The sequence below is a fragment of the Diceros bicornis genome, chromosome 39 (assembly GCF_020826845.1).
Source record: "Diceros bicornis minor isolate mBicDic1 chromosome 39, mDicBic1.mat.cur, whole genome shotgun sequence".
NCBI lineage: Eukaryota > Metazoa > Chordata > Mammalia > Perissodactyla > Rhinocerotidae > Diceros > Diceros bicornis.
The window spans coordinates 14035298-14058655 of record NC_080778.1 but is presented as its reverse complement, the minus strand read 5'-3'; the positions used below and the strand labels follow the sequence as shown (position 1 = coordinate 14058655).

General features: G+C 44.4%; 2 protein-coding genes across 4 annotated transcripts in view; one reads left to right on the top strand and one right to left on the bottom strand.

Annotated features, from left to right (window-relative positions):
• The window catches only part of TIAM2 (TIAM Rac1 associated GEF 2), a 226953-nt gene extending 208410 nt beyond the window's left edge, over positions 1-18543 (top strand). For 2 of the 3 annotated variants that reach the window (XM_058534100.1, XM_058534099.1), the window contains 12 exons: positions 2060-2239; positions 4897-4965; positions 5531-5656; positions 6528-6636; positions 9724-9903; positions 11605-11723; positions 12944-13052; positions 13691-13749; positions 14397-14502; positions 15436-15523; positions 15898-16052; positions 17377-18543. In XM_058534100.1, coding sequence (XP_058390083.1) covers positions 2060-2239; positions 4897-4965; positions 5531-5656; positions 6528-6636; positions 9724-9903; positions 11605-11723; positions 12944-13052; positions 13691-13749; positions 14397-14502; positions 15436-15523; positions 15898-16052; positions 17377-17984 — 1908 coding nt within the window. In that variant the 3' untranslated portion in view covers positions 17985-18543. The remainder of the gene's footprint in view (positions 1-2059; positions 2240-4896; positions 4966-5530; positions 5657-6527; positions 6637-9723; positions 9904-11604; positions 11724-12943; positions 13053-13690; positions 13750-14396; positions 14503-15435; positions 15524-15897; positions 16053-17376) is intronic. The other variant, XM_058534101.1, reaches the window with a different exon arrangement.
• Positions 18544-18565: 22 nt separating this feature from the next.
• The window catches only part of TFB1M (transcription factor B1, mitochondrial), a 55058-nt gene continuing 50265 nt past the window's right edge, over positions 18566-23358 (bottom strand). Inside the window, exons 6-7 of the mRNA XM_058534107.1 lie at positions 22386-22513; positions 18566-18919 (exon numbers count right to left, since the gene is read on the bottom strand). Coding sequence (XP_058390090.1) covers positions 18679-18919; positions 22386-22513 — 369 coding nt within the window. The 3' untranslated portion in view covers positions 18566-18678. The remainder of the gene's footprint in view (positions 18920-22385; positions 22514-23358) is intronic.

The window sequence follows — 23358 nt, the reverse complement described above, 5'->3', positions numbered from 1 at the left end:
GATATTCCTCTTTTTGCTGAGGGAGATTGGCCCTGAGCTAACATCTGTGCCCATCTTCCTCTATTTTTGTATATGGGACGCCGCCACAGCACGGCCTGAGGAGCAGTGCGTAGGTCCACACCCGGGATCCAAACCTGCGAACCCCGGGCTGCTGAAGCGGACTGCGCAAACTTAACCACTGCACCACCAGGCTGGCCCCACAACCCACTTCTTCACTGAAGCCTTCCCAGACAACCCATTCCATTCGTTTAGCGTGTATTCCATTTTTCATTTGTTTCACACAAGCTGGAGTTGGTCTCTAGTCTGCCTTAGGCTGTGCTTGGTGTCTCTTACCTTGGCAAGTCTTATCTCCTTGTGCAGGAGCTGGCTTCTCTTTCTTTGGAGACAGAGCAAGCTCCTAATTGGTTCCCACTGAATTGGATTCAAAGACTAGCCAGAAGTTCAATGCTGAGTTTTAATGTTGATTGTCTATTTCCATCATATGAAGACACTGTGTTGGGGGGAAGAAGGCAGGGCGAGAGTGTCCTGTTTCTACTTTGAGGAACCGTAATTTGTCAGGCGACAGCTATCATAACACACATGCGTGAGGCCGCTGAGGTCGACCAACACGCTTACGTAAGTTGTTGGTGCTCTGAACTAGCCAAGCAAAGAAAACGAACTAAGTGAGAATGAAGAGATGCTTCTGACAAGTTCAGCTTTTTTTACCCCAGAGTGAAGGCATTTAAACTGAAGAAAGGAGAATTTTAGTTGAGAGACGGCAAGTTGACAAAGAGGGATGGATATTAGTCATTTGCACTGAGAGTAAGCTGCTTTGTGATTCAATAATAATTTCAGTGCAACAGAGGTGAACACTTACCGTGCACCAGCACTGAGCTGGGCACTTGTGGGCAATGACAAAGAAAGGCAGGGCCCGCCCTTGACAGGCTTACAGACAGGTGAGTGGTAAGATGGGCCGCAGCTTGAATGTGGGTGGAACAGAAAGAAAGATAAAAAGATACTTTGAATATAATCCAGTGATGCTCCCGGCACTATGGAAGGCTCCTACAGGAGGAGAAACGTTTGAGACCGTAACCCAGCAGCCTAAGGCAGAAGCATACGATGGGTCGCCTTGAGAAGGCTTTACCACACTGTGCTTAGATCTCAGTGAGAACGTGTACTCAAGGCTGTTAGCCCACCCCCAATAGTCCTGCTGCTTCTTGTGTCTTCATCTTTGTAATTCTGTTCTCACTACCTGGAGTGCGAATTCTCTCTCCCCCCATACTCCCTGGGTCTGGCACATGGCTCCTTACTGCTAACCACCAGCTCAAGGCTCCCCTCCTTTGTGAAGCTTCCCCACAGAGCCCGCTCCTCCCTCTCCTCTAGTATTCACCAGGCTTTGCCGTGTCGTCTGCTCCTGTCTGTGCCCTCCCCTGGGCTCTGCACCCCTTCAGGGTGGGCCTTAATCTTTCCTATACATCTCTGTCTCTACTCCCATTCCTACCAGTGGCTCAAACTTTTTCACTCATAACTCTGCTACTTGGTGCGAGACAGCAGAGCTAAAGGGTTGGATTTGAGGACAAAACTTTAAACCCATTATGGCCAAGCCATCCTAAAACTGCTATGGTGCCACGCCATTCCTGAGTCCCCCTGGGCTGTTTTGTATGGGAGACTGAGCTGTTCTAGGCCAACCATTGAGTGGACAGACTGGACCAAATGGGCTCTTAGAGAGCCACGACCTTGATTTTAGAGCACCCTCAACTTGACCGCAGAGGGTCAGCCCTATGCCTTATTCTCCAGTTTCAGTGCTAAAGAAGCATCTGTCAAATGGCTATTATGACAGTGAAAAAGCATCATGTGTAAATACTGAACAAGTGTAGGCTCATATCTTCACTACCGGGATTTTAAATGAGAGCCAGAGTGGTTTGAGATGGATGAAGCCGTAGGCCCTCGACGTGTGCTGCTGAGAGATTCCTAAAGGAGTGCTGGGCAAAGAGAGAGACACTGTTTGTGTCTTTGGTGGGCAGCTGATCATAATGGAGAGTGTCCTGTACATTATTTTCCACCTCTTGTCATCTCTCAGAGTGCTGAACAGATCCCTGTGCTGTGTAGGAGTTTTAACGACACCCAGACCAACGGCATGGAAGGACCGAGAGAGGGTCAGGACCCCCCTCTGAGACCACTCGCCCGCCACCTCTCTGATGCAGATCGCCTCCGAAAAGTCATCCAGGAGCTCGTGGACACAGAGAAGTCTTATGTGAAGGTAACGGAAGATAGTGTTCCTTCTTTCCTGCTCTTTCTTCCTTCTACGGCCAGTTGTATGTTGGCAGTGGTCTCTAGATCATATCTGCCCAGGACCCCGTCACTCATGAGGGAGACGCCTGCTCCTTGAGGCGGTGAATTGCTGTGGGAGAGGGCGAGAGGGTGGAGAAGCTGAGAGGATTCGGAAAAATTAGATTCTCGGCTCATTTTGTTACCAAGGTAGCTTTCACTATGGAAACAGATGTTCTGGTTTGTCTTTTGCAATCTGTGGGGAGGGAGTCTATACTGGTTTAGTGAAAGGGGGACAGAGATCACTTTAGGTGATGAGGAACTAGGGGACAACTTGTTCACAAGCGTCTGCAGATACGGTCCCCAGAGCTCAGGTGGTCACTGGGCCCGGCTCTGCCTGATGGGGGTCACTGTGCAGGACAGAGCCCCACGATGGATGAGCTGGTCATCACACGGGTGTTCCCACACCATCTCATTTGGGCAGCTGCCGAGCATCTTCAGTACCTGAAGAATTCAGCTGTTTATCTCAGAAGCCCCCAGTTAGTAGTTTGAGAAACTTTTTATGAAGAATACAGGAGCCTGGGAAGACAGAGTTCTTTTGCGTTAAGTGTTTGCTGAAGCTTTCGAGCTATTTAAAACTCACTGCATTGGGCAATTGCTGGAAGCAGCATGACCCAGTGTGGCAGGCTGAGAAGCCAGGCCTGGCTTTGCCTCAATGTGTTGGCATGGCCTTGGGCGGTCCCTTCCAAATCCCTCATCTGGGGTCTGAGATGGGTGTGCCCTTGTTCCAGCTCTGACATGCCAAGTCCAGGAATTAAGTGCACACACACACACACACATGGCTGTCACCTTCTTTCTCCACAAGACAAATCTAAGCTTCCCCTTTCATTAATGTCACGTCGTTTTATCTGGACTTTACCAAAGGCCTATTTACAGGGAGCCCGGGAGAACTCCCCAAGCCCTTTCTTTTGGTCCCATAGGAGAGGAAGAAAAGCTACAGTGATGACAGTTGCACTTCATTTCCCATTCTGTCTTGTCCTGCATCTGATGTGGGGACAGGAAGTGAACATCCCGGGAGTTCAGACTAGATTTCTGAATCATCCTGTGAGCCACGGTGACCTGTCCCGAGCAGCTCTGTGCGCTGTGGGTGTTGGAGGCTTCAGAGCCCTCTGACATCTTGAGGATGGTCGTGGAGCTCTGACCCGCAGAGTCGAGGGCACAGCTGAACGCAGATTCCAAGTCCCTCTTTATTGCTGTTGCTGTTGTTACATTTGGACCAGGAGGTCGTTTCCCTGTGATGCTGGTGGAGCACTGAGAGGGATGTGATGGGTGAAGGGACAAAAAGGACCGGCTCTCCCTTCTCTCTGCAAGAAACCTGCGCTTTGTCTTAGGGCTCCAGGTGTCGCAGCTCTCGGGCACCGCGGCTCAGCGCGGACCGCTCTTGGTGTGTAAGTCCTCCCGAGCAGCACTAGCCGGCACAGGAATCACGGCAGCCCGCCACCGTCTCTGACAAAATAACCAGCACCTCGTGCCTATTGTGATTCACACACACACATCATTTTTATTTTTTAATTTCTTTTTGTTGCTGACATTTAACACGGAATTTTACTCATTATTCTTCAATCTAACCTGGATCTCTGCATGCGACTTGGGATTTTCAGCATTTGTGTGATCCCTGAGCTACGATTCAGTAACTGTGCATATCTCCCTGCTCCAAAGCAGCCACTCTGGAACACGGTGAGGGAGGGAAGGCCAGGGAGGTTTTTATTGTGAAACAATAAACGGCATCACAGGCCTGTTCACTTGCTCTCAGGACCTGTGCCCTAAGGTTCTGGAGGCTTTGGGCTTCTCCAGCTCTAGATTTCTCCATTGTAAAATGAGGGAGGCAAAGAATTTGACTTTGTAGTCAACTACAAAGTGTTTTGGGGGTCAAAGTTCTTCAGAATAAATGAAACAAGAAAAAGGAGTTTGTTCTATCACTAAATTATATCCTGGTCTTGGCTTCAAATTATTAAATTAAAAAAAACAAACCTTTATTTAAGGAGTTTTGTAAATATAGTCGACTCCCACTATTCTGCCTTGCTGGAGCCCAGTTTACTGGAGACTCAAATATGGCCTTGATTGTAAATATTATGACTACCAATCTTTGGAATTTTTTCTTGTATTTGAATATGGGAGTTTGAAATTCTGCTAATGTGTCAACCCCAAAGTTGAGGAGCTCCCCAGATCTTGTCCTGTCCCTCTCAGCTCCACGCTGGAGCTGTCACCATGCTCCCTGGTCATCCAGATGTCACACCTGACAGAAGCACCTAGCCAGAACTCACCTCCCCTGCAGGGCCATGAGTGCTCCTGCTGCCGTAGTCGAAAAAAAGATCCTGGTTCTGCCAACAAGATATTTCATTACACAGAGTAGGTGATCAAGCTATAAAGAAAACTGTGGAATCCAGCTGCTGAACATATTGTAGTATTAACCTCTTTGAATTAGGTGAGCAATAATAATAACAACAACTGCTTTTAGGGTCAAGAATTTCAATAAGACATAAACTTCATCATTCCTAATGGGAGTCTGGTGCCCCAGCCACGGTTGCTGGAAATTCCTGGGTATTTTGGAGACTTAAGTGTTCAAGACTCTCTTATTATGTCTTTCAGGATCTGAGCTGCCTCTTTGACTTATACCTGGAGCCACTTCAAAATGAGACCTTTCTTACCCAGGATGAGGTAAATAATCACCTTCCCTCTGTCCACTGATCCATAGGTTAGTCTCTGTTTGCCCTTTAGCGAATCTCCTAGGAGATTATATCTACTGATCCCAAAAGAACATCCAAAACTTAAGGATCTTCAGAGAGACCCAAACGTGGCCTCCTCCAAAGCCATTTATGTGGCCTATGCCCCATGAAGCACGGTGGCAGGAGTGTACAAACACAGGATTGTCATGCCCTTTTTGTAGTAGAAGTTGTGACCAAAAGTTACTTTTTAATACATAATTTTTTAATGTTAAATCACAGTTCTTTTCTACTGACTTCCATTTTTCCCCAATTTGAATTCTGAAAGTTTTATAGCCACTTAAAAAGTTATTTTAGAATTACAGTGTACAGGGACTAGAGCTATAAAACTCGCTGTGTTTAAGTTATATCCCATAACGAACATGCTGTCTTCTTTAAAGGATTTACTTCCCTCTGCTTCTTGGTGAATGACTTGTGATTTATTTGTGCATCTGAGGGCTGGAGCGGTGTCTAGATTTTCATCACTAATACCCTCTTTTCAAATCCTGGTCTTCACGTAGATGGAGTCACTCTTTGGAAGTCTGCCAGAGATGCTTGAATTTCAGAAGGTGTTTCTAGAGACTCTGGAGGATGGGATTTCAGCATCATCTGACTTTAACATACTTGAAACCCCCTCGCAGTTTAGAGTAAGTATTTTAGACTTAGGTTTAAATTAAAAATAGGTGGGTACAGTGCAAAATTCTCCCTTGAAAGAGAATTTGTTGTCCCTTGACTATGGAAAAGATAAATTTAGTGCTTTCGTTGCACTGTTTTCCTCTGGCAGATGGTCGAAGACGGCTACATTTTTATCCTAGAGTAAATGCTGCTGGTAATCAGAGGTCTGTGCAGCACAACTTTCGTGGAGTCAGCCTGGTTGTTGGCCACGCCCATGCCCTTTACTCAGCTCTGCTGAAGGATCTCTAGGGCAGTGGCTTCTGAAACGAGAGCACCTACTCCATCTGCTTCTTCATCTCCATGGTCATGTGATGCTGGGATGAACGCATAGGTTGTAAATTGTTCTGAGAGTGCCTTCTCTTCTATGGAGCTGTGTCTCCCATGTGAGCATCGGTCATTGGCAAGAAGCCCTCCAGGGACGGAAAGGCAGAAGGCAGTCGAAAGGGACCAAGGAAGTGTACAGAGAGCATCACTGGTCCTAAGTAATGCAGAGTTGGCTTTATCAATTAGCCTCTCAGATCATTTATATCTCACTGTGTCAGATGTGTTTTTATAGAACTTTCTTTCTTGTCCTTGATGGCACACTCTGACAATAGGCTCTGCTGCCAGCAACTTTTTAGTCAAACTCAAGATCTGCTAGGGGAATGCCCGGGTTGTTCTCCATCTACTGGGCAAATGGGCCAGTCCTGGCTTATTTCAGCCAGTGACTTCTCGGAGGCATTAGTGCTCCAGCATCTGAAAGACAAATGCCATGGAGACACCAACGCAGTCAGATGCCATGCCAGAGCCAGCAGACATTTTGATTAAACCACATCTGATGTGACTTTTCCCCTCCCCTTCTAGAAACTACTGTTTTCCCTTGGAGGCTCTTTCCTTTACTACGCGGACCACTTTAAACTGTACAGCGGATTCTGTGCCAATCATATTAAAGTACAGAAGGTTCTAGAGCGAGGTAAGTTGCTCACACCTTTTATAGCTGTGCTTTTGTATTTTAACTGTTAACAAAGAGTAAATTTGTATTTAACAAGTAGGGATAAGCGCACTTTTAATCCATTATGCTCCATTGTTGACCTTGAAATTGACAGGTTTTATTTTATTTATTTTTTTTATTTTTGTGAGGAAGATCAGCCCTGAGCTAACATCCATGCCAATCCTCCTCTTTTTGTTGAGGAAGCCTGGCCCTGATCTAACATCCGTGCTGACCTTCCTCCACTTTATGTGGGACGCCGCCACAGCATGGCCTGACAAACAGCGCGTCAGTGTGCGCCTGGGATCCAAACCCGGGCTGCCAACAGCGGAGCGCGCACACTTACCCGCTATGCCACAGGGCCAGCCCCGAAACTGACAGATTTTAAAGGGAAAGTTTTCAGTTTATTTCAATTTATTGGTAACAGTGAATGTGTGTGCCTGAGTGCAGAGATGTTGCCTTGCCACGTGCCACTTTGTTGTTCAAGTACATCTGTATTCTTTTTTCACCAAATTCCTTGATCTAAAAACTTGTAACCATGAGCCCCTGGATGGGGGTAGAAAGAAATGTGTGCCATTTCTTTCTGTCTTGTTAACCTTCTTCTTAAGCCTGAGGAACCACTATAAACAACCACCACCAAACTCACCAGAAGTGTGTTAACTAAAATTAAAGCCTCTTTGGTGAAACCAGGAAAAAAACTAACGTTTATCACCAACAGTGACCACATGCTATCACTGAAGTACCTTTCATCTCTCCACATTTTTATCATCTTATTTTATTTTATTGGCTTTAACTGAAGACTTTTATTTCCTTGAAGTCTAGACCTGGGTGATGAAGCCTCACGGCTCTTCCCCTTCATGCCCACAGCAAGCATGACTCTGTGGAGCTGAGAGAGATGCTTAGCTTTGCCTGCTGACTTGCAATGGGTCAGCTTGTGCACAGGCGGCCAGTACATTGATCCACTTGGGCTTTCAGTAATGGGCCAGGCAGTGAGCCCGGCCTGGGATGTGTGTTCAAGGATCTGATGACAGCAGTGACCTTCAGGTGCAGGAGTAATGGAGGGGGTTCTGTGCTGCAGTCTCCATCACTATATCTTCAACCTGATGCGCAATCTATTCCTGTAATACCCTAAACCAGGAATGCTTCCCTGAGGCTGTTATGCTACTGAAAGCTTCTTTCAGTCACCACACACCTCTTTAGGTATGAGATTAGAATTCTCAAATCTGTGTCTCTCAGAAGATGTTCTCCTATACCATTCTCTGGAATTCTTGTTTCTGGTGGCAGAGACAAGAGGAGGAAAAATCAGTGATGCAGGCACAGGACTTTAAGCTCAAGGTTGTGAGCGGCAGTAATTCAGTCTACACAGAGAACATGAAACACGTGCAGGTCCTCAGGGTCTTTCCCCTTCTGCCTCCCACAGTGGAAGGCGTCTTATGAAAATATATGTAATCCTATTTAAGTTCATCTGAACTGTGTCCAGGAAAGGTCACCAGGCTACCTGTATTCTCTCAAGTGTACTTGGAAATAAGATACGAACCTCCTGAAGCTTTTACTGTTATAATATCCTAAATTTCTAGGATAAAAATGACTTCCCCCACGACTTGAATGCCTTCTTCAGAATTAAGGATGGCCTCATGCGGTTCACCCCCATTATGATTTTTACCTCTGTAGAAGCCAGTGCATCAGGGCTCTCTTCTGTGACAATGGCAGATGTTTGAGGAGGGTTCTGTATTTGACCTTTTTTAGTTGGGTCAACAGGGCAGTAGCAGCCAAGCTAAATTCCAGCCCCTTCTTCTACCTGTCGTCAAAAGCTTCTTAATGGTGTTGTCAACAAGGACCCAGAGTTTGCTCTGCAATGTTTCTTTCTCAAAACCAGGGAAAGGTCTCTCTGTACTGTCGCGGAGGGTCTGGAGAGGTTTATCCCAACACTGAGAGTGTTTAACCAGGTCCGCTGACGCAGTTCTACCGTTTGGTTTAAATCCAGAACTTTACAGAACCTTAGAAGAACAGGCTTAAGTTTAAAAAATGGAGTCTTGGAGTACTTCAGAATTAACAAGACCCAGCCCAAGTCTGTCTTTTTTTGTCCTTTAAACAGAGCTCTGATTCCATCAGCATTTCCTCCCAGGAACACCTTCTTATTGACAGCATACAGTAAAATAAAAGCATACCAGCGGTTGGCTCAATTCCTTCTTTGTCATAAAGATGAAGGATCATCTCACCATCTACTTTGTCTGGTAGTCACATTCAAAATGGTACTGCATCGCTTAGAAGCTGTAGATTTTTGCCTTTGTAACAAAACCCCAAATAAGGATATATCTTCCTTCAAATTAGTTGAATTCCAAACAGCTGGTCAACCCGTGACAGCAGGTGGAATCCACTGGAGCTCCCAAACTCAGTGCACTCTGATTCCTGTGTGCACCCTTCACGACACTCAGACACCAAGCAGAGAGGGAGTTTTCACTGCCCAGAGGGGCCTGAGCGTCCCCTCTGGTGGAAGGATGAGACTGCTTGGAGCTGTGGAGGTGAAGGCTGCAGTGCTTATCAACTTCTGCTACAGGAAAAAAGATATTGTTTACAAATAGCCCTTAAGTGTATAGAATGTAAGTAACAATTTGTGCTGGGGTAGTAGAAAAAATCCTGGTTTATTTTTTCATATGAATCTTTTGGGGGTATGCTGTAGGGTCTGGATAACACTGTTTTGTGGCTTTATGAGTTGCTTGAAACTCGCTTTTAGGCACTTATAACGATCTCTCTCGTGGGTCTGCATGAGAATGTGCCTTTGAAGTGAGACATTCCTATGTCTCACCTCGGTGTTCTGCTTTGGTGTGTGGACGGTACTGTCTGGCAGCCTAGTAAGCTCCCCTTGCTAGCGGGATCTGCCACAGAGCTGTGAGGCGGCATCCACGTTGACAGCTGGGTGCTTGACCCACTGGCGCATTTGGGTTTTTATTAAAGGATGGCACTGGGGGGCTATGGAAGAGGGTGATCTGTAACTCCACTAAAAGCTAAATGGAGTAGAATTTAGTCCATCCTGCTCTGCTCTTCTAAGGGTCTTTGTCTGTCTGTCTGTAGCAAAAACGGATCAAGACTTCAAGGCTTTTCTGGATGCCCGGAATCCCACCAAGCAGCACTCCTCCACGCTGGAGTCCTTCCTCATCAAGCCGGTTCAGAGGGTGCTCAAGTACCCGCTGCTGCTCAAGGAGCTGGTGTCCCTGACGGACCACGAGAGCGAGGAGCACTACCACCTGACGGGTACGCCTGAAGCGCACGGGTTGTGACTGCTGCCACCCCCGGGCCTACAGTTCCCCTCTTCCCTGCTCAGTTTCATGTTCTGAAACATTTCCCAGTACCACGCTTGTTAATCTTAGATATAATTTTCATTTGTGACGATAGCTAGATATATGGCCATCCCTTTAGATAGGCAAAAATCACCTCATTGGAGTAGCTCCAAACCCCTCTGGAGGGATGATTCCATTTTCATTTTTAAAAGAAGGTAATTTAAGCTCAGTGAGTTGAAATAAATGAGTTCAGGTCACTTGGTTAGCAAACGGTGCTGCCAGAACTGAAAATCAGGCCTGTTTTCCTAGGGCTTTGTGAAGTTTTGTGTTATCTGTGCCCAAGTGCTGCTGATCAGATATGCTGGGTGAGGCTCCACCTTGTGGAGACGTCAGAGCAGAGCCTGACTCTGGAACCAGACTCCCCAAGACAGTTATGCTTTCAAGTTGACGCTGATGGGTCTTCTCTTGCAACCTCAGAAATTTTTGCCTAAGATACAATTTCTCAAATACACAAAGCCCCTCGGTTTGCCAGTAAATAGTGAATCCCTTAAAGAGATGCTGTGTTTGAACTCGAGAGAGAGAGAGTGGTTTGCTCTCTCCACATGTCAGAACTAGGAGGTCCCATTAGCTACATGTAATAAAGCACGTGGAGAGAGAGACAAACTTATTAATAAATATTAGTATTACTGAATCACAAATACTGAGAAGACTGTAAATTAAACTAGTTCTTTTTCTATGACAAGCATACTTTTGTATAATAAGTAATAAGGACAGAATATGAAAATACTTTTTGTATGAAAGTTATTCTGTAAGTAAATGATACAAATTATGATCAGCATTCAAATACTGTGTGAACAGTTCATTTTGCCTTCGGATGATCTTTAAAAGAGGTCTGTTAAAAAACTGCCTTCTAAAACTCCCCCAACTGAATTAAAATACTGAATGAGAAGAACAAAGTATGAAAAACAGTGAATTTGGTGGTGACCCGAAATTTTGCTTTTTGACTTTGACGAAATCATTTTGTCCTTCACACACCTGTGCAGAAAGTTATAAGCAAATGCCATGTAAAAATTCAAACAATTGCTCTGGCAATCAGGCATTTACAGAGACATCGTTAAGTTCTTGTTAAGAAATTATTATAGATCACAATTCCGGTAACTGGTCCAGGAGGGGAAGCAAAATTTAAGAGCAGGTATCTTGTGGCCAGTCAGCCTTGGGTTTGAATTCTGGCTCCAATCTTTGTTCTGTTTTTGGAAGTCTGGCCAAACACTTAACCCCTCTGCACCTCAGTTTTCTCACCTGTAAAATGGGCTTGACTACAGATCTTACAGTCATCGAGTCATTGTGGAGATTAAATGAGATGACTCACATAAGTCACCTGTCAGAGCACCTGCCAAATAGAAACTGCTCCATCAATGTCAGCTGTTATTATTAGGGATACTTTTGACTTGGGTTCGGCCTCATTTCAAAGAGAATTTGAGGTGGAAGAAAACCCTACTGTTCTTCATTATAACGACTAGATTACAGTGGGCTGTGTGAACCATACCTGAATAATGCTGCTGTTAGTAAGAACTGGTCTCAAATGCCGGCTTGAATCTTGAGCTTTTTCATTACTGCTGTTGGATAGGATTTCAAACAAACAACAATTATCAAATAAATATTTCATATTTTGCAGAAGCACTAAAGGCAATGGAAAAAGTCGCGAGCCACATCAATGAGATGCAGAAGATATATGAGGACTATGGGACCGTGTTTGACCAGCTAGTGGCAGAGCAGAGTGGGACAGAGAAGGAGGTCAGCGGGACTTCCGGATTCTGGGGTTTAATGCCCGTGTGCACTGGGTCTGTAGGTGACCTCCAGACTGGACCACCCATGGGGGCCTTCCTGGAGGAGAAAATGCCTGAAATTTTCTTTTTGATCTCAATGCTTATAATAAGCCACACAATTTAGGTATAAGTGTAACATAAAATTCATTGCATTGCTTTAAAAACATAACCTTACGTCCTGTTAACGTTGTACAAAAGAAAACAATAAATTTCACTGAGTTCATATCCCTACCTCCTCCTCCTCTCCTATGGAGCATGAGCTTAAGACAAATCCCAGAGGCCGGAACACGTACGGAGAGCTTGGGCCGGCAGAGGGCAGGATGGATAAAGGAAGTGGGAGCCAGCACATGGAGAGAATCTAGAGCTTTTCCTCTTTTTTCTCTTTTAATCAAATATTGGTGGCTACATCCTTATTTATAAAAGTAGTTTAAGTGGAATTTGACAATTTCTATATTTTTCTTTTCTGGCTGATTACTAAATTTAGAATCTTGAGCTTTTAAAGTCTACATATAAGAAGGAATATAGTTTAAGTAGAAAAAGGCAAGAACAGAAAACAGCTGGAGTTTCATTTTTACAACAGTCAGTTTCAATGTTCATACTTTTCTTATTAGCAGGCCTAGTGTAGTTTAGGGATTCGAGGTGGTAAATATACCAGAGCCTGGGGGAAATGTTAACAAAGGCACTTTGGATGAACTTGACACTGTGATGGAATTAATGCTATGGAAGTCACAAGGCATGTCTCACCCACATGTAATGTGTGCATTGAAACAAAATGCCTTCACATTTATGTTCCTTTCCAAACAGTTTGATGCTTAGCTCCTATTTTTTGGTGAGGAAGACTGGCCCTGGGCTAACATCCATACCCATCTTCCTCTACTTTATACGGAATGCCGCCACAGCATAGCTTGACAGGCAGTGCGTCAGCTCCCACCCGGGATCCAAACCTGCGGACCCCAGGCCGCCAAAGTGGAGCGTGCGAACTTAACCACTACACCACCGGGCAGGCCCCCTTAGCTCATGTTTAAAACCTCCACTATTTAAGGCCCCATGTTTACAGGGACCATAAAAATCAAACTGAAACACACTTGCATTTTAGCAATGACCATATACATGTGATTCACTCTGTAACATGAGACAGCCTACCCTGGGGTTTCCACATCTTCTTTATCTCCTGTTTTTATGATACAGGTAACTGAACTTTCAATGGGGGAACTTCTGATGCACTCTACAGTTTCCTGGTTGAATCCGTTTTTGTCTCTAGGAAAAGCCAGAAAGGACCTTGAGCTCACAGTATTTGGTTAGTATTCAAAGGACATAAACTTAAAAGAGGCTGAAAATAATGAAGAACTTACCAAACCCACCAGTCCAGCTAACTCCTGATTTCCAGAAGGAGTCAGAATCATCGCTGTCATGGCGTTTGACTTAACACCGCCAGCCTCCAACTATTTAAAACTCTGTCGCTCTGCATGTTCGTTATCTTGCTCTCCTGTGTGCTACTTGGCTTGGTGGTTCTCACCGAGTGTTACAGGAACAGAGCTGCCGAGGCTGTTTTGAAACCTGCTATCTTAATAGTGTGCTGCACATCAAAATCGCTTAATTCTCACTGAGAGCCCCGAGAGCGAGAATAGACACTGTATCCTCTTTTAGGTGAACGCCATGTTCTCAGCTTTCAGTACAACAAAACGAGAATTAAAAGGAAAAAAAAAAGCCAGGATATACTTCAGATAATAGCTTTTAAAAAGCAGGGACTTCTGCATAATTCAAATATGAACAGAAGGAAGTACGATTTAGTCACTCATGTGCTGGCACGGTGGGATCTTGGAGCTTCATGAGTTTGAAGAGCTTTGTTCTATTAAAACCTTCAGCTTTGGTTCAATCTTGGAAGCGTTTGTATAAAATAATGAAAGACTTTTCTTTCTCTTTTCCTTTCTTTAGTTTTTAAGAGAGCCGTCATATTGGTTTATAAAGAAAACTGCAAACTGAAAAAGAAATTGGTAAGACAAGAATTCATTTTAATGAAAGCTACCTTTTCATGGCTATGTCTCCCTATTCCTGTTGAATTGGAAAGCCTGCTAAGCACCAAGACCTCACTGACGGATGTTACTTACTCCCCGGGTAACTAACCAAATCAAATACTCAAGGTATTTATTCTCCCCACAAAAGATGTCTGTTTATAGATAAACACCCATGCTGGGGCCTACATAGAAAATCAGCTTTTATATCTCTGAAAATGGCCCATGTTTGCTCCATACACATCAGAGTCTGTGTCACTTTGGTTCGCTTTCAAATGCCTTTTACCTTGATTCAAAAAAAAAAAGAAAAAGCTTAGCTGTGAATACCATAAGCCATGAGTTTACCATTTAGTGGTAATGTGTGGACCCGGAAGACTTGGTTGTCATTCTTGCTTGGGAATTTAGAACTCTGCCCCCCAAACCATGACTCTGCCCTATCCCCACCCAGTCTGTGAGCTGCTTGAGGACTGGGGGCACAGCTGACCTGATTCATTTCTGCACCCTGAACACCCACACAGCTGCAAGGAGCCTCGCACACAGAACTTAAAGCTTCCTTCCATACTGTGCGCACATCCTCCCTGGGTAAGAGCTTGCTCTAACACTTTTCCTGGTGGGCTTTCGTATTACAGCCCTCGAATTCCCGGCCGGCACACAGCTCTGCTGACTTGGACCCATTTAAATTTCGCTGGTTGATCCCCATATCCGCACTTCAAGTCAGACTGGGGAATACAGCAGGTAATTGTTTTGTGTGGTACAGTGCCAGAAAAAAATATTTTAAGACACTTGTTTAAACTGTGGAATGAAGAAGTAGGAAAGAACTTTGAGGATAATTTTTGGTGTTTTATTTTATAGGCAAGGAAAATGAGCACAAGAGGTTGTTTTGATGTTTCTTTATAGTCTTTTGGAGACAGTAAATGCCAATGGAGGGCTGTTCTTTGCCAAATACCTCTCTTCATTGTTTGCTTATTTTCACTATCAACAGTTTCCAACATTTTATTTTCTGCCTAATATCCTTGATACCCTAAAATTTTTTAAAGAAACAAAGGTACCCAAATTTAAATTTTTACAAATTTAGATACACCAAAAAATTCCTTAAGATTGAGCAGTATCATAAGTGATATAAAAACAAGAAAAAAAATCTTCGACTCAGGAATACGTTCAGAGATCCTTCCAGAATAACCATGTTCTGGTGACGATGCCTCTGGTGATGGGAAGGACCAACAGGCTAAAGTGTGCAGTGGCCTTCTGGGTCCTTGTTTAATTTTTGTCAGAAGTGCTTACATTTCCCAGAACATCACTGAATTTGGGGCCGGCCTCTTTTACTTGAAGCGCCTGAGTACGTCCTGCTGTTCCTTCCAAGGAACGGGGTTGAAAAACAGGACCCATTTAACCTTTTTTCAGAGAGATGGAATCCAGGGGTAGGAAGCACTAGAATGGATGGAAAACTCCAGCAGGAAATGTAAAAAGTAACTGAAAAGTATTTAACTTTTTGTAACTATTTGTGAAAGTCATCTACAGAATGAGTCACAGAGGAAAATGATGAGTCAGGATTGGGAAAATTTGACTTCTTAAAGTCACTAAATCGTGAGTTTTAAACTTCACAAGTGCTCTTAACCGCAGCGTCTTTGGCAAAGTTGTAGACTCTTGTTTCCATTTCCTTTTTCACAGGGACAGAAAATAATTCCATATGGGAGCTGATCCACACGAAGTCAGAAATAGAAGGACGGCCAGAAACCATCTTTCAGTTGTGCTGCAGGTATTACAGACTTCCAAAAATTAAAGCCAATGGGAATAAGATAGAATCGTGTCCTCTTAAAAAAGCAAGTTTATTTTTAGTGACTTCCTGAATTTTGATGACTTCAGGATCACACCCACCCTCCCCAAAATGGCAACTGTGGCTCTAGTAGAATACATTGGTTAGGTATATATCCAAATCTTAGTGTTTGAAGGAACTTCAAGAACGATCAGTTCTCAGTCCTTTTGTAAGTGAGGAGACCAAGACAGAGAGGCTGGGTGACTTGCCCTCAGCCTGTCCTGAGCGGTACTGTGCTACAGGATGGCCAGGGGATGTGGCATCGAAACACAGTGACACTCTGGACACTCCTGCTGTTTTCTCTCTTCCCCCACCAGTGACAATGAAAGCAAAACCAACATCGTCAAGGTGATTCGATCTATTCTGCGGGAAAACTTCAGGCGTCACATCAAGTGTGAACTACCCCTGGAGAAAACATGTAAGGATCGCCTGGTGCCCCTTAAGAACCGCGTTCCTGTTTCAGCCAAATTAGGTGAGAACTTCCTGGCCTCGTGTTTATTCAGGAAAACATTATGAGCTTCTCTACAAGGATATATGCTCTTGTGATACAGCGTTAAGTCATCACTTTGTAAATGACCAGGGGTAGCTTTGTAAGCTCTAAACCAGACACCCGAATACGCAGGGTGGTGTGAGAAGGTAGTGGCAATTTTATTTCCTTTTAAGAAACCTAAACATGCCTCTTGCTCCCAGACCTTTTATAAACTGTAACCACCCCCAACCCCAAATCCCTCGTGTTACCACAAGCTGACATGGTCTACACTTACCACCTTCTCTGTTTCTTCCCTGAGATGCCCAGGAGTCCAGGGACTTGGTTTTGCCCATTGCAGTATCCCAGTGCTGAGAACAGCCCAAGGCATCTAGAAAGTCAATACTTAATGAATTAAGCTCAAGAAACCCAATATAGTCATTCTTATCCAATCAGTAAGTCAGTAGGTAAATATTCCAAATCCTGCTGTTCTTAAACTTTCTGCTTGTTTTTAAAATTTCAGTTTAAGTTTTCAGAACCTCTTGCTATATTAACTATTTTGTTAATATATCTCTGATCTTGTTTTTAGTCTTACAAAACGTATCTCTTGTTTTTCTTTTTTGATCAGTTTGACCTCTTCAAATTTACCGTGTATTTTCTGTTTTCCTCTATTGCCAAAATAAGCTACGACCATTAAAAATACGCTGCTGTTGTCTGCAGAAACACCACAATTGAAAGCTCTCCCTTTTCCCTTCAACCCGAGAGAAAGGAATTAAACACACACAAATGACTAAATATTCATATTAAATCTCTGAAAGTTGGCTAGAAATTTCAGCAGACACTCCTCATGAAAGATAAACAGCATTTTTCTACTTTTAATTGAGCAGCAAGGGAAATAAACAAGGTGAGAATGTAGGCATAGAAATATGGTGTAATCTTGGTTATCAAATTACAAAGTACTTCAATGAAAGAAAGGAACCTAGATTTTATTAGTAACTAACTTTTCAAGTTATCCATAGGCAAAATAAGAATCCTAGCCCTTATAATAGTTTCTAGCTTAATGTTCTATCCAAATAATTGAGCTCTGGTAATTGGTCATCTAAAAATGCCAAATACTCCAGCTTGTAATTTCAAATAAACCAAGTAAAAAATTTCCATACTTGCAGTATCTACATGTTTTTGCCTAAGTCCCAGGATAGTTGGTTATTGAAGTGACATGATCAAATCTTAAGTAATGAAGCTGTTAAATCTTATAACCTACAATGCAAAAACTACACCTGGTGGAATCCGTTTATCTGTGATGAGGGGAAATGCATTTTTCTCTTTGCAGCCTCATCCAGGTCCTTGCGAGTCCTCAAGAATTCCTCCAGCAGCGAGGGCCCCAGCGAGCCCGGCAAGGGCAGCTCGCTGGATTCCGACGAGTGCAGCCTGAGCAGCAGCACCCAGAGCAGCGGCTGCCACACGGCCGGGAGCAGGCAGGACTCCCTGAAACACCCCAACGCGGGCTTGGGCGATTTTTCAGATGGTCTCATCAAAGAGAGCGACATTCTGAGCGACGACGAGGACTACCATCAGACTCGGAAACAGGGCAGCCCGACCAAAGACATTGAGATTCAGTTCCAGAGACTGAGAATCTCCGAGGACCCCGATGCTCATCCGGCTGAAGAGCAGCCTGGCATGGCCGGCCGGCCGGGAGGGGAACAGCCCAAACTGGTCCGGGGGCACTTCTGCGCCATCAAACGGAAAGCAAACAGCACCAAAAGGGACAGGGGGGCTCTGCTCAAGGTGCAGACTCGTCACCAGTCCCTTGACAGTCAATGTGAAAATGCCAACCTGGATTTCAATTCTGTCCTAGAGCGAGAATTCAGCGTCCAGAGCTTAACTTCTGTTGTCAGTGAGGAGTGTTTTTATGAAACAGAGGGCCATGGAAAATCATAGGACAATTTCAATCCCGATATGGGTGAAATTGCTCGTTTCTCTTTTAAACTGGTGGTAAAGTGGCAATGGCAGAAAAACCATTCATTATTGGGTTTTGTGCAGTATACATTTTCCCACAAAACAGCTGTAAAGATTTAAGTTATTTTAATTTATTGTGGATCAAAAACTAGATTAAACTGGTCAGAATTTGTAAATTACTTAGTTTATATCCCTTTTGAGCAGGTATCAAAATGACTTAGACTCCTTAAAATAAAATTGCATTCTAATTATTTTAATTTATGTGGAAAAAGTAAGGTGGGAAAGTTGTGATGATTAATAGCTTTAAAAAGATCATTTTTTTTCCAATCCTCTGGGCATTTTCTTTGAGCTGTTAGTTTTGGCTTTATTTAAAGCATATTTAAGTTATTTTAATGTGGGTTAGGGGCACAACGTGCAGATACTTCATTTTTGTAAGGTTGTAATAGATGCTGTTTATACTAAACATGTCATATCTATGCAGTATATATATTAAAAGAAAGCTTGTACTGTATCTGATTAGGTTTATTTTCTCTACCAAGCTGTACAGTAAAAGGGAAGTCACATCTGGTAACTGGTATTTTTATTGTCATTCTGTAGAAGACAAAAGGGTACACACATAAGAAGCTCACATTGTGAAAATCAACACTCTGCAAGCTGCTAGCCCCTAAAGCGGCAGCTATAGTCTGTAACTCTCCTTATGCTCTTTTTCCTGATTTTTGCTTTTATTTTGCTTGAGTTCTTCTCTGAAACTATAAGCAAAGAGGTGTGGGTCTTCATCACACATTTTCCGGTACACATCACAGAGGCTCTTAAAATGTGAGACAGACAGCTGCCTGGGTCGAAGGATAGGGTCCACATCTGCCAAGTGTAACAGTTTTCCAGTGCTTTCTAGGCGCTGAGCTTCAGGGAATAACATTCTGAGAGGAAGAGAAAAAAAACAAAATTTTACTCAGGAAATTCTGCCAATCAAGACACTTCCTTCTACCCTCATTTGAAAACAACATGGTTCTGACAACTATCAACTTGGGGGAGTGGAAGAGGGGGCTGGAGCCTCTGTGGTGTCCTGTGGGACTCCATGCCAATGGAGAAGGACTTAGGTGACCCCACTAGGCATCAGGTATGACCAGGCACCGAGGTGGAGCTAATCTGACCTGCAAGGTTGTCCATGAGGGAAAGTATTTTCCAAAGCTAAATCAATACATGTATCTTTGAGGTAGGCTTAAAGTAACATCTGCTCACCTGCATCCTTATAGAAATGTAAGTTTGATTTGCCTCAATTTAATATGAAAGTTGTCTATTATTTCTTGTGTGTGTTTTGTGAGGGAGACTGGCCCTGAGCTAACATCTGTGCCAATCTTCCTCTATTTTGTATGTGGGATGCCACCAGAGCATGGCTTGATGAGTGGTGTGTACGTCCACGCCCGGGATCTGAACCCACGAACCCTGGGCCGCTGAAGCAGAGTGCACGAACTAACCACTATGCCACTGGGCCAGCCCCTCTTGTGTGACATATCAGCTTTGATTTTCTATAATTTGAACTTAGCCTCTGGAACTCTTCATCCCAAAAGAATGACATTGCTTTGCAAAGTTAGAAAACAGTTGATGTCAAAGGATTGTAAAGCCTCACCTGGATCTTAGTTTCTTCTCTCAAGCCTCAGAGGCTCTACAGAGCTCATCTCAAAGGGCTTGGAAGATGTCATGGCCAGCAGAGACTGAGTTTTTCTTACAGGCTGATGGTGCTCTCAATAGGAACTGCATGTTCCCCACACTTATAGGGTGAGTTGACTGAGATCTCTGAGTTCAGTTTCATGGCAAGGAGAGTCTGATCATAGTTCCTAACTCCTGGGACCAATTTGTGGTGTGGTGTGACTGAAGGACACCAACAGGTCAAAGTGGGTCACACCATTTGGTCCTCATCTGCACAGGGGATGGTGTTTATGAAATGGATGAGGCCCATCACTTAGCTAGAAGGTTGTCTTGGAAACAGTAGGGCCAAATCTGGGTTCAGGCCAATCCAGGATTTCCCAAAGTAGGATAAACTTTTTGTGATTTTTTTCCCCCACAAATCAGGGCTATCACACACAGTTGTGTGTGTCACACCCAGCCTGATGGATGTGAGCTGAAACCCAGCCTGTGTTCTACTCACCAAGTAGTGCATCCTGGCAGGGGGATGCAGCCTACCAGGGGGTGCCTTCATGCTAATTAGTACAAGGATAGCCAGTGGCATCCCGGCCCCCAACTCTGCATCCTAAGTCTCTGCTAGAGAAGTAGCGGCTGTCCTGGCCTAATTAGAGTCAACGAATGGCAGGTTGAGGAATTACAGCCAGTCATCTCAAATCCTCAAGAATGAGTCTGGATTGCAATGGTTTCAGGATGCAGCTACCCAGCTGCACCTAAAGTAATTTCACGTGCCACAGGGACACTTCACTAAACCAGGAAAAGAATTAAGACAGAGCTATGGGAGGGAGTTTAGAAAATGAGCGATGTGTGCCTGTGAAGCGGAGCCCCTTTCAAGAGCTGACTGTTGACTATATTAGACGGAAATCTTTGGGAACCGCCCCCCCCCCCCACACACATTTTCCTCCCTTCTTAAACAGACTATAGTTAGGCCTCATCAAACGTTTTCTTGGCTGTCACTGGATATAAAATATTGCTGTGGTCACTTCAGGGCCTACTGAGGCACGTGGACCCTACCTCGTAATTCTCTGTCTGGGTTTCCCGATGGTGCCGACATACGTATGCAGAGCGGCGAGCACGGCAGGACAAAGGAGCTCTCTGCTGAATAAAAATGCGCTTGCACAGATACTTGGTGACATCATTTTGGCTGCTCAGAAGCTATATTTGCTTCCTAGTTCTAAGTGTGCCCTTAAAGAAGAGATATAGCAACTTGGTGGAGAGAAAGCATTTTAAAAGCCCACTTAGTGTGATGATAAGAAATAGACATTTGGTCTTTGTCCCAGGTTCCTGACACAGCTTCTTAAACCTTTGAGTGTCCTGAGTGATAGTGACAGGAGTATCTTTTGCTATTCATAACAAGTCCCTTTCAACCACACCTGAGTCTGTGCTAATGAGGTGACTCTGGGTGGGCCCCTAGGTAGCTTCCGGACAGGGGATCATTGCCAGAGGAACCAACCATGTGATTAGAGGGTTGGAAATTTCAGCACTACCCCTAGACCTCCCAGGACGGGAGAAGGGCTGGAGATTGAGGTCAATCACCAGGGGCCAATAATCTAATCAATTGTGCCTGTGTAATGGAACTTCCATAAAAACCCCTAAATGATGGGGTTTGGAAAGCTTCCAGGTTGGTGAACACACTGAGGTGCTGATAGGATGGTGAACCCAGAGAGGGCATGGAGGCTCTGAGCACCCCCTGCCCCCCACCGCCTTGCCCTATGCATCTCTTCCATTTGGCTGCTCCAGAGTTATATCCTTTATAATAAACCAATAAATGAAAGTAAAGTGTTTTCTTGAGTTCTGTGAGGCATTCTAGCAAATTACCGAACCTGAATGGGGGTCATGGAAATCCCCAATTTATAGCTGGTTGGTCAGAAGCACAAGTGGCGACCTGGGACTTGGAACTGGTGTCTGAAGTGTGGGTAGTCTTGTGAGACTGAGCTCTTAACCTGAGGGGTCTGCACTAACTCCAGGTGGTTAATGTCAGACTTGAATCGAAGGACACCCAGTGGGTGTCTGGAGAATTGGTTGGTGTTGGAAAAAACACCAGACATTTGGTGTCAGAAGTGTCCAGATTAAAAACAGTTCAGATGGTCTGAGTCCTGATTGAGAAGTCATGACCTCCCCAGCACAGGGTCATCATAAACTGTGTGATTGTCAGTTTCAGGTTGTACTTATGATAAAAGAAAACCCATAAGTGGCATCTGAGGTTAAATCAAGGTTTTGCTCTTTCTTTAGTGGGAATCAAGGTTGGTTCACCACAGGATTTGAACTAAGAGTGGTATTATAGATAGCTTGAAGAATCATAAAAACAATGTTCTTAATCATTAAAAGTGATTGGTGGGGGCCGGGCCCGGGCCCGTGGCTTAGCAGTTAAGTGCCCACACTCCGCTACTGGTGGGCCAGGTTCAGATCCCGGGCGCGCACCGACACACTGCTTGTCCGGCCATGCTGAGGCCGTGTCCCACATACAGCAGCTAGAAGGATGTGCAACTATGACATACAACTATCTACTGGGGCTTTGGGGAGAAAAAGGGAAGAAAAGGAGGATTGGCAATAGATGTTAGCTCAGGGTCAGTCTTCCTCAGCAAAAAGAGGAGGATGGGCGTGGATGTTAGCTCAGGGCTGATCTTCCCCACACACACAGAAAAAAAAGTGATTAGGGATCTTATAAAGAGTGCTACTGAAAGGAAGAGAAGGCATTCTTACCCAAGCCCTCGATGGCAGTACTTCCTTCGGAACTGAAACACGTTCTGAACGACCTTCTCCACCAGCTTGAATGGCTGCTCTATCCTGGGCTGTGTCAGGGGAGTGAAGTGCACCACGCCCACGTCCACCTTCGTTGTAAGCAAACATACATCACTTTGTGTCACGGCATGACACGATTAAACAATCTATCTTCGTAAAACACAGGAGGATGGGTCACCGAGAGCATGATTTTCACAAACAAACCTTTGCAGGGGCTTCAGTGTCATGTTCTCCAGGCCTGGAAGACGCTATATTTGGATTTGAGTTGACTCAGGGAAACCACAGCTGGGACATCCACTTGACCTGTGGGTGCCTGATGATCACTGACTTTTAAAATGCAGTTTTACAATGGCCTTTTAAGATCAATCCAAATCATCACTGAAGCCAGTGGGCAGATAACAGATAGCACTAGAATGTTTTATTTAGCTTTTGAAGGAGTAAAAGCAAGCTGCAGCAGCAGTTCTGACCAGAAGGCCGGGCTTCAAAACAGCGAGAAGACAGATGGGCCCCCAGGGGCCACTCAGTGCTCAACTCCCCAGAAATCAACTAGGACACCACTTGTTTTGGATACAGATACCGATTAATCAGCTGGACTGAATTCATGATCATCCTCTGCACGTCACATAACTTTTTGGTAGCAACTTTAAATGCCCTAAGAGCCACAGGCAGGATCCAAGTAAAAAATAGAAACCACCAAAAATGTTACTGTTTGAGTGTTAAGCTACTACCAGCTGTTGAGATTCTTTATCAGAAAATAAAACATTTCAGGCATATCTATTAAGAGACGCATATCCTGCCGTATTCTAAAAATGGATTCATGGTGATTCACAAGGAATTCAAAATAACAGAGAAAAAATACTGAAAGTAAAGACTAAGGGAGACACGGAGTCAAATCAGTTACCACACACATAACAAAGCCTGACAGACCAGTCTA